Here is a 10,556-nt window from a genome sequence, read left to right as displayed (position 1 = left end):
TGCCAACAAAGGTCTGTCTAGTCAAAGCTATGGTTTTTCCAGTAGTCATGTATGAATGTGAGAGTTGGACTGTGAAGAAAGCTGAGCGCCAAAGAATTGATGCTTTTGAACTGTGGTGTTGGAGAAGACTCTTGAGAGTCCCTTGGACTGCAAGGAAATCCAACCAGTCCATCCTAAAGGAGATCAGTCCTGAGTGTTCATTGGAAGGACTGATGCTAAAGCTGAAACTCCAATACTTTGGCCACCTGAGGTGAAGACCTGACTCATTTGAAAAGACCCTGATGCTGGGAAAGATTGAAGATGGGAGGAGAAGGGCATGACAGAGGAAGAGGATAAGATGTTTGGATGGCATCACCGATGCTATGGACATGAGTTTGAGTAGGCTCTGGGAGTTGGTGATGGACAGGGAAGCCTGGCATGCTGCAGTCCATGGGGTCAGAAAGAGTCGGACATGACTGACCAACTGAACTGAACTGATATGCCAATAAAACGGACAACCTACAAGAAATGGACAAATTCTTGGAAAAGTTCAACCTTCCAAGGCTGAACCAGGAAAAAATAGAAATTATGAACAGATCAATCAGAAACACTGAAATCAAAACTGTGATCAAAAATCTCCCAAAAAACAAAATTCCAGTGCCAGATGGCTTCACAGGTGAATTCTATCAAATGATTGCATGCTCAGTTGCTTTAGTTGTGTCTGACTTTTTGCGACCCTATGGACTGTAGCCCACAGGCTCCTCTGTCAATGGTGATTCTCCAGGCAAGAATACTGGAGTGGGTTGCCATTCCCTTCTCCAGGGGATCTTCCCAACCCAGAGATCAAACCGCATCTCTTATGTTTCCTGCATTGGCAGGCAGGTTCTTTACCACAAGCACCACTTGGGAAGCCAGTCAAACGTTTAGAGAACAGCTAATGTCTAACCTTCTCAAACTCTTCCAGAAAACTGCACAGTGAGGAACACTCACTCTAGGAGGCCACCATCACCCTGATACCAAAATCTGACAAGGGGACATCACAAAAAAAGAAAATTATAGGCCAGTATCACTGATGAACATAAATGCAAAAGTCCTACAAAATTCTAGCAAAGAGAATCCAACAACACATTGAAAGCATCATACACCATGATCAAGTGGGGTTTATCCCAAAGATGCAAAGATTCTTCAATATATGCAAATCAATCAATGTGATCACCATATTAACCAATTAAAAGATAAAAATCATATGATAATCTCAACAGATGCAGAAAAAGCTCTGGACAAAATTCAACACCCTTTTATAATAAAAACTCTTCAGAAAACTGGCATAGAAGGAACCTACCTCAACATAATAAAGGCCATATATGACAAATCCACAGCAAACATTATCCTCAATGGTAAAAAAACTGAAAGCACATCCTCCAAGATCAGGAACAAGACAAGGGTGCCCAGTCTCACCACTATTATTCAACAGTTTTGGAAGTCCTAGCCATGGCAGTCACTGAAGAAAAAGAAATAAAATGAATCCAGATTGGAAAAAAAGAAGTAAAACACTCATTGCCTGCAGATAATATGCTACTATACATAGAAAGATAGTAAAGATCCTATCAGAAAATTACTAGAGCTAATCAATGAATTTAGTAAAGTCACATGATACAAAATCAACATACAGAAATCCTCTGTATTCCTATACACTAACAACAAAAGATCAGAAAGAGAAATTAAGGACTCAATCCCATTCACCATTGCAACCAAAAGAATAAAATACCTAGGAATAAACCTACCTAAAGAGATAAAGGACCTGTATACAGAAAACTATAAGACACTCATGAAAGAAATCAAAGATGACACAAACAGACAAAGAGATATAGCATGTTCTTGGATTCAAAGAATCAAAATTATGAAAATGACTCTACTACCCAAGCAATCTACAGATTCAATGCAATCCCTATCAAATTGCCAATAGCATTTTTCACAGAACTAGAACAAAATATTTCACAATTTCTAAGAACCCGAATAGCCAAAGCAATCTTGTTAAGAAAAATGGAGCTAGAGAAATCAACCTTCTTGACTTCAGACTATACTACAAAATTACAGTCATCAAGGCAGTATGGTACTGGCACAAAAACAAATTATATAGATCAATGGAACAAGATGAAAGCCCAGAGATAAACCCACACACCTATGGGCACCCTATTTTTGACAAAGGAGGCAAGAATATGCAATGGAAAAAGGACAGTCTCTTCAATAAGTGGTGCTGGGAAAACTGGACAGTTATGTATAAAAGAATGAATATAGAACATTTCCCACCACCACACACAAAAATAAACTCAAAATGGATTAAAAACCTAAATGTAAGACCAGAAACTATAAAACTTGGATGAACACATAGGCAGAACACTCTTTGACATACATTGCAGCAAAATCCTCCGAGACCCACCTCTAAGAGTAACGGAAATCAAAACAAACGGGACCTGCTGAACTTAAAAGCTTTTGCAAAGGAAACTAAAAACAAGGTGAAAAGACAACCTTCAGAATGGGAGAAAATAACTGCAAATGAAGCAACTGACAAAGGATTAGTCCAAAATATACAAGCAGCTCATGCAGCTCAATATCAGAAAAACAACCCAATCAAAACAATGGACAGAAGACCTAAACAGACGTTTCTCCAAAGCAGATGGCTAATACACACATGAAAAAATGCTCAGCACTGCTCATTATTAGAGAAATGCAAATCAAAACCACAAGAAGGCATCGCCTCACACTGGTCAGAAAGGCCACCGTCATCAAAAAATCTACAAACAAAAAGTGCTGGAGAGGATGTGGAGAAGAGGGAGCCCTCGTGCACAGCTGGTGGGGATGAAAACTGATACAGCCACTATGGAGGACAGTACACAGACTTCTTAAAAAACTAGGATAAAACTACTATATGACCCAGCAATCCCACTACTGGGCACATAACCTGAGTGTGTGTGCTCAGTCACATCCAACTCTTTGTGACCCCACGGACTGTATCCCACCAGGCTCCTCTGTCCATGGAATTTTCCAGGCAAGAATACGGGAGTGGGTTGCCACTTTCTGCTCCAGGAATCTTCTCAACCCAGGGATCAAACCCATGTCTCTTGTGTCTCCTACACTGGCAGGTAGATTCTTTACCACTAGCACCACCTAGGAAGCCCACATACCCTGAGAAAACCATAATTCAAAAAAGACACATACACCCCCAAAGTTCACTGCACTACTATTACAATAGCTAGGACATGGAAGTAACCAAGATCTCCACTGACAGATAAATGGATAAAGAAGTTGTGGTACATATATGAGTGGAATATCACTCAACCATAAAAAGGAATGAATCTGAGTCAGTTCCAGTGAGGTGGAGAAACCTAGAGCCTGTTATACAGAGTGAAGCAAGTCAGAGAAAAATAAGTATATCTTAATGCATATATGAAATTTAGAAAAATGGTACAGATGAACATATTTGCAGCTCAGGAATAAATACGTAGACATAGGGAACAGACTTGCAGACACAGCGAGGGGAAGGGAGGATGGCGTGAATTGAGAGTAACACTGAAACATACATTACCATATGTAATACACATAGCTAGTGAGCTGCTGTATAACACAGGGAACTCAACCCAGCGCTCGGTGACAACCTAGAGGGGTGGGAGGTGGGAGGGAGATTCAGGAGGGAAGGGACATATGTATACTTATGGCTGATTCATGTGTGGTTGTATAGGCACAAACCAACATAACATTGTAAAGCAATTACCCTTCAATTAAGAACAAAACAAAAACAACACAGTAAAAAGTCTTGCTCCTTCAGCCTGGAAGTAAACTTGCTAAACTGTATCAGAAATTTCCTTTTCATTTGATTTGGCCAAAAACTGTCTTACAAGTAAAACGAGGCCCTATATCAAAGCATCAGAGGATTAGGACACATGGAGAGAGGTGTCCGTCTTCCTGGTGTCTGTGCAGGCAACTCAAAGTGGGAATGACTTGCGTAGGACAGGCTGCCTGTGTGTGACCCACAGGCTGGCTCCACGCCCCTTACATACCTGCTTCCAGGAGGGGTGGAGTGGCTCTCAGGAGCTTGGGGGTCTGACTGTATTGACCATGTTGGGCCAGCGGGACTGATGACAGGCCGAAGTGTGGGGGGAGTTGAAGCACTGCTTCTGTTTATGACGCTGCTTGCCAAGTTCAGGTTTGTGACCTAGAAATGAAGTGAGGGAAACAGACTGACTTTATAGAGTTTTAGAAAAGCATCATTAAAAACATACTGGGGAAATCATGTAGAGGTTCAGGCGATGCTGGCTCATCTGGGCTGACACAGTGGTTGTGACAAAGGCGCGCGTTAAAGTGTGACCTCGGTGCACATCCAAGAGCAGAGGTGAGGGTCCCGAGTGTCAGTATAAGTTAACAAGTATTTATTCCACCTACTACATGCAAAGCACCATACCACGCTAGGGGCAGTAAAATAAAAGATTAATAACAAAGAGGGTGAGTATTTACCAAGTATTTACTGTGTCATGCAAGGTTCTAAGAATCAGGCAGACTGCTTAGCCTTTCTGACCCTTGTGTCCTCATACGAAAGTTCTAAATGCTCAATAAAGTTTAGTTATAAATAATAATTAGATAAAGTCACTGATTTAGAAAAAAGTTGCCCAGGCAATAGAAAAATGGGCACTGACTTCAATAAGTGATTTACAAAAATTGAATATAATTAGCCAATTAAACAATTAAAACTATTCAGTTCTATTGTCAAAGAAATGTAAATTACAAGATAACACTTTTATGTGTTACACTGACATATACTAATAAAAACTATAGTACCTAACAATGCCAAGGGTGATATTAGATGTGTAGTGTAAGTACACATCTTTCATTGGTAGACTCTTTCTACAAGTAAATTTGCCAACATATTATTAAAAGTATCAAAATTTTTGTACACTTTGATGCTATAGTCTAAGTTATAGGAACTATGCAAAAAAACAACTGCAGATCATTAATGAGGTATTATAATAGTAGTTACTATTTAGCAGAACTTAAAATGTGCCAAGCTCTGAGTAAACAAGTATATTACATACATCTCATTCATAATTCTATTTGCAAGTACTATTATAATCCCCACTTTACAAAGAAGGAAACAGGAATAAATGGCAGAACTACAATCTGACCATAGTCTGAAACTCCAAATTCCCTGTTCTTCCTCACTACACTATACTGTGAACAGAAACTGAGAACAAGCATCCTTTTTAATATTGAAAAAGGAAAGATTTAAATGGCTAATAGTAAACATATAAGGCAATGTTATGTATCCACCAGAATTTTTTGCAGAATACTTAATGGTTTAGGAACATGCCGACGTCTTGAATTAAAAAAAAGAAATCACAATATGAAACTGTACAGAGAGCAGATTCAAATTTCCTTAAATGCACACATATGCGGATACACATTCCTAAAAGGGATATGTTACTTTTATAATCCAGAAGGAAAAAAATGTACATTATTATGAAAAATACAGGTGTGAGCTGATAAGCTTAAAACCTGGATGGGGAGAGTGGAATCAGAAAAGGAGGCTTCGAGAAGCATTTCAAATAAGATGCACAGAGGGTGCTGAAAAGGGGTGGGGGACTCAAGGCTGAAGGCAGGGTGCTGAGGGGGAGACACAGGGAAGAGTGACGTGAGGAGATTTAAAGTCCAAGAAAAGTGTCCCAGGAAGCTAACAATTTTGACACAAATAGGATTTTTTTTAATCTGAAAGAAAATAAGTCATTTTTAGCACTTTAGTGCTTCATTCCTAGTTATAGAATTCAGTAAGCGACAATTGCCCAGGCCTGTGTCTTCCCACCAAAGACTCAAGTATTTTTGGCCCCTTTCTGCCGCTACCAGGGGAGAAGAAAGCCCACGCTGACAAAAGGGGGAAGGCAGCGAGCAGGTGACGGCAGTGCCCTCTGGCCCCCGAAGGGCCTTGACCCTCTTCCTGCACCCTACCGAGAGGCAACAAAGGTGCTCAGGCAATCGGGCTCCCGAAGGACTCAGCTCACCCTTGCCCCAACACTAACCCCCTTGGCCCTAAAGATTAGGCTTCTCAAATTAGACCCCTGGCCCTAAAGATTAGGCTTTTCAAATTAGACATGAGCTTACAGCTTACAAAGACGTTACCAAGTAGAAAGGTCTTTCTGATAACTAACAGCTTCTCCAATTACTGTCTTAGTCGGTTGTGCCAAAAACCTAATAAAAAAGGCTTATTAATAATTTATAGTGGGACAGCAATAAAATAAACAAAATGGACATACTTTACCATGGTTAGTATAAACTTTCTGGCTTGGACATGAGTGAATGGGAAGGAGAAGAGATATTAGACTTGGTACATTTTCTCTCTTTTGGCCAGACTGCCTTTAACTGAAACATCATTGTCTTCATCGTGGGCTTCCCTGGTGGCTTAGCCAGTAAAGAATCTGTCTGCAACGCAGGAGACTGCGTGGATCAGGACGATCCATAGAGAAGAAAATGGCAACCCCTTCCAGTATTCTTGCCTGGGAAATTCCATGGATAGAGGAGCCTGGGGGGCTACAGTCCATGGGGTTGAAAGAGTCAGACCCAAATTAGTGACTGAGCCATCATTTTCATCATAATCGCTAACATTTACTGAATGCTCACCATGTGCTATGGGCTTAGCTCAGCAGTCCTCAGCCTTTTGGGCACCAGGGACCGGTTTCGTGGAAGATAATTTTTCCTTGGACTGGGGGAGGGGTGGATGGGTTTTGGGGGTGATTCAAACGCATTACATTTATTGTGCACTCTATTTTGTGGCAATCTCAGAATATTCGGCCTTGACTTTAGGGTTAGGATTCATGCCTATGAGAATCTGATGCTGCTGATGCGAAAGAAGGCTGAGCTCAGGCAGTAGGGCAAGCCATGGGAAGCGGCTGTACACACAGATGAAACTTCACCCTCCACTCACTCCTGCTGGGCAGCCCCGGTCCAACGGCCATGGACTGCTACAGGTCTGTGGCCCAGGAGTTGGGGACCCCCAGCTGAGATGCCCTTGCATCATCTTGATGTGCACAATTTCACTTAACCCTGAGCCAGCCTTTCAAGAAATGTCTATTGTTACTCCCATTTTACAGAAGAGGCAACTGAAGTCTTAAGAGGCAAATAATTAGATAAAGGTAACACATCGACTAGATGGCAGGGCCAAGAGGAAAAGAGAGAAAGTCCTCTTCCAAATGCACGTGGTATACTTTATCCTAATCCTATGGCTTAACATCTGAGTCCTCGCAGAAGAAGTGCCAGGTACTTATAAGTGAGGCTTTTATCTCCCTCCATTACTCACAGAGATAGATATTGTGATACTCTTTTCTCTCTCTCTCTCTCTCTCTGTTTTTTGGTCACTCCACGTGGTTTTCTGGGATTTTAGTTCCTATACCAGGCACTGAACTCAGCCCCTTGTTAGTGCGAGAGGGGTGTCTTAACCACTGAACTGTTAGGAAATTCCCTGAGTACTCCCTTCTCAGATATGGAGAAACTAAGGGTCAGAGAAGTTATGGTAAGTCATTGGTTCAAGGCCACATAACAGTTGCAGAACTGGTACTCTTGTTTTAAAAGCCATTTTCCAGTTTTGAAACAAATAGGGAAACAGTCTTAGTTGTCCTTAATTACTAGAAAGTTTTGAAAATATAATCGGATACAGACCTCAAATTCTGAAAATAGTGATTATACAGGAATTGATTATACCTATTCCAGCTTTTTCTCCTTTTCCTTAAATTTATTTCCCACTTGTCACCCTTCACCACAGCAGATTAGAGAAACAGACTAACAAAAAGCCCCAAACAAAACCATCCTCAATCAGTTTTGTTTCTTGGCAGATAAAGTAAGAGATGGTACAAACATAAAACTAATTTTGGACTCGTAGTGAATTTTATTTTTTCATGTAACATCCACTCTGCATTTCATGGATAAATCAAGAATTGATAGCCATTATTATTTCCTTCTACATAAAAGCAAAGCATCCTTAATTTATTTTGAGAAAGATAGCAAAAAAAGACCACTGCTTAAATGTGAGAGTATGTAAGGAATAAGAAAAGTTTTGAAGGTTCTCATCTTTCTATGCAAAGGATTCCCCCTTAAAAAAAAAAAAAGGAGTCTATCTCTATTAAATAATAACAACTTGCCCCTCTAAATATTCAACTCTTACTTCTGTGATTTTTGTCTAGAAGACATTCAGTGTCCAAGGCCACAGTTACCTCCATACCACCCAGCTCCGTCTTCCCAGGACATACATTGCTAATGAGTAATACAATAATTTGGGGCTCACTTAGCTATGGCCTCAGAGTCTTCTTTACACAGTCCTCCAGGCAGCTGTCTCCAGTTAATCAGAACTGACAGGGGAGACAACTATTTTCAACCCTTGTTCTAGAACAGGACTATCCAATAGAACACATTGTGATGGACATGTTCTATAAACTGCACAGTTCAATACAGCAGTCACCGGCCACAGATGATCATTGTGCACTTGAAATATGACCAGTGTGACTGAGGAACTGGATTGTAAACTGTATTTAACTTAAATTTTGAAAGCCACATGAAGGCCGTGGCCATCTTATCAGACAGCACAGCTCTAGAGCCTTGACCAGATCTGGCTGAATCCTATGAGTACAGACTTATGCCTGCCTAAGTTCAGTCTAAGCAAAGTATCTCCAGATTAAATGAGTTTTGAATGTCTCTAGTTCTTTCTTTTAGCTTCTCGGTTTTTTCTAGAATAGGCAGAAGAATTCCTTGAACTAAAACAGACCCACGCCATCAACTCTGGTGGCCCTTGCTACACCTTGTCTTGACTAAGGATAGGGCTGACCAAAGGGCAGGGCAGGTCTTAAGAAACTCTATAAGCCAATTAGAGTTCACACCTGGCAGTTTCTTCCTTAAAGGGACAGAATGATGATGACTATTCCTGTCACAGGCTCCCTTTGCTTCCCTGTCCATCTACATTTCTCCAGCTAACATAACAAAACCAGCTTTGATAAAATGAAGAGAAAGTGGAAAATGGCATTTAATTACACCTGATTTGCAACAAATGGGTAACATGTCACTACTAAAGAATTTTTTTTTTTAATGACAAGGCTCACAGCACATAAAGACACAGCACCAGTCACAAAACAGAGGTTCATCATTTGAGAGAGGAGGATCAGGCGATTAAGGTAGAGGTGGTCTGGCAACCCACTCCAGTATTCTGGCCTGGAGAATCCCATGGACAGAGGAGCCTGGCAGGCTATAGTCCATGGGGTCGCACAGAATCGGACACAACTGAAGTGACTTTGCACAGCATAGTCGCCATTGGGCCAGCTGGCTTCTCTGGGCTAATAATCAGAGACTATGCTACTAAACCTAGGCTGGTCAACTCACGAATTTATGCCACGAGTTGCATGGGGTCTGGAAGACAGGATAGTTAAAGAACATGTCTTATTGATAAAGGATATCAACATCTTTATGTCGCTTATAAGAACTTTACAAGTCTATGTGTGGATCTCTAAAATGTTTTGCCATAGTTAGTTTTTAAGCAAATACGAAATCTTTCAGGTTCCTTTACAATAACAGTAATAACAACAAAGTTGGATTAGCGCTAATGATGGCTAACTTTAATCAGTATTTTGTTTTTGCCAGGCATTGTTCTAGACAATTAACTCAATCTTCAAGACACATCTGTTAGGTACAATTATTGCCCTCATTTATAGATGGGGAAACTGAGATTAAGAGGTAAAATAATTTGCTCAAGAACAAATAATTGTTATCTATAAGCCCCTAGTTTCAATTCCTGTTTTCCCTGATACAAAATCTCCTGATTTTGCAGTTTTAACCACTGAGTTATTCCCACTGCCTTACAACTTTCAACCTGAACTTACTATTATGTCTGTGGACTGGCATTTGCATTATCCAGGAGTTTGTTAAAAATGCAGACTCAGCCCAATCTCAGCCCCAGTGAACAGAAATCTGTATTTGACAAGAGCCACAGATAATTCACGTGCATCTTTAAGCTTGAGAAGCACTTGCTACAGGGCATGGTGGGAAAGGAAAGAACAGGGAAGAGGAACCTTTCAAATCTAGTCCTCCATACAGCTCAGGGGATCATCCAAAAACCAGCAGAAATGCCCTAATGGAGTGGGGAACAACATACAAAACAACCAAAGGGAAGGAGGAGAGAAAACAATTCTATCAAGAACTTTGCGGCTTTACTATGTCTCATTGTCATTTGGACGCTCAAACATGAACATGCATAATGTCAAGTATGCCGAGGATGCAAAAGTGGATGAAACAGTTTGGAACAAGCTTCAGGGAACTTCAAATCTAGCTTATCATGCTGCCATGAAAAATGGTGGTCATGAAAAATAAATCAAGACAAGGGCTTCCCTGGTGGCTCAATGATAAAGAATCCGCCTGCCAATGGAGGAGCCGGGTTTGATCCCTGATCCAGAAGATCCCATATGCCTCGGAGCACAGAGCCCATGTGCCTCAACTACTGAAGCCCGCATGCCCTAGAGCCTGTGCTCCACACAAAGAGAAACCACTGCAATGAGAAG

At 40.9% G+C, this 10,556-nt stretch overlaps 1 protein-coding gene across 11 annotated transcripts in view; it reads right to left on the bottom strand.

Moving 5' to 3' along the window:
- The window catches only part of TTLL5 (tubulin tyrosine ligase-like family, member 5), a 317,321-nt gene that overhangs the window by 158,259 nt on the left and 148,506 nt on the right, over nucleotides 1-10,556 (bottom strand). For all 11 annotated transcript variants that reach the window (XM_010844355.1, XM_010844354.1, XM_010844353.1 and 8 more), the window contains one exon: nucleotides 4,038-4,192. In XM_010844355.1, the coding sequence (XP_010842657.1) occupies nucleotides 4,038-4,192 (155 nt within the window). The remainder of the gene's footprint in view (nucleotides 1-4,037; nucleotides 4,193-10,556) is intronic.

This window comes from Bison bison, unplaced genomic scaffold (assembly GCF_000754665.1).
Source record: "Bison bison bison isolate TAMUID 2011002044 unplaced genomic scaffold, Bison_UMD1.0 scf7180017864201, whole genome shotgun sequence".
Classification (NCBI taxonomy): Eukaryota; Metazoa; Chordata; class Mammalia; order Artiodactyla; family Bovidae; genus Bison; species Bison bison.
Note: the sequence above shows the minus strand (reverse complement) of the source record. Positions and strands in the feature narration are given on the sequence as shown.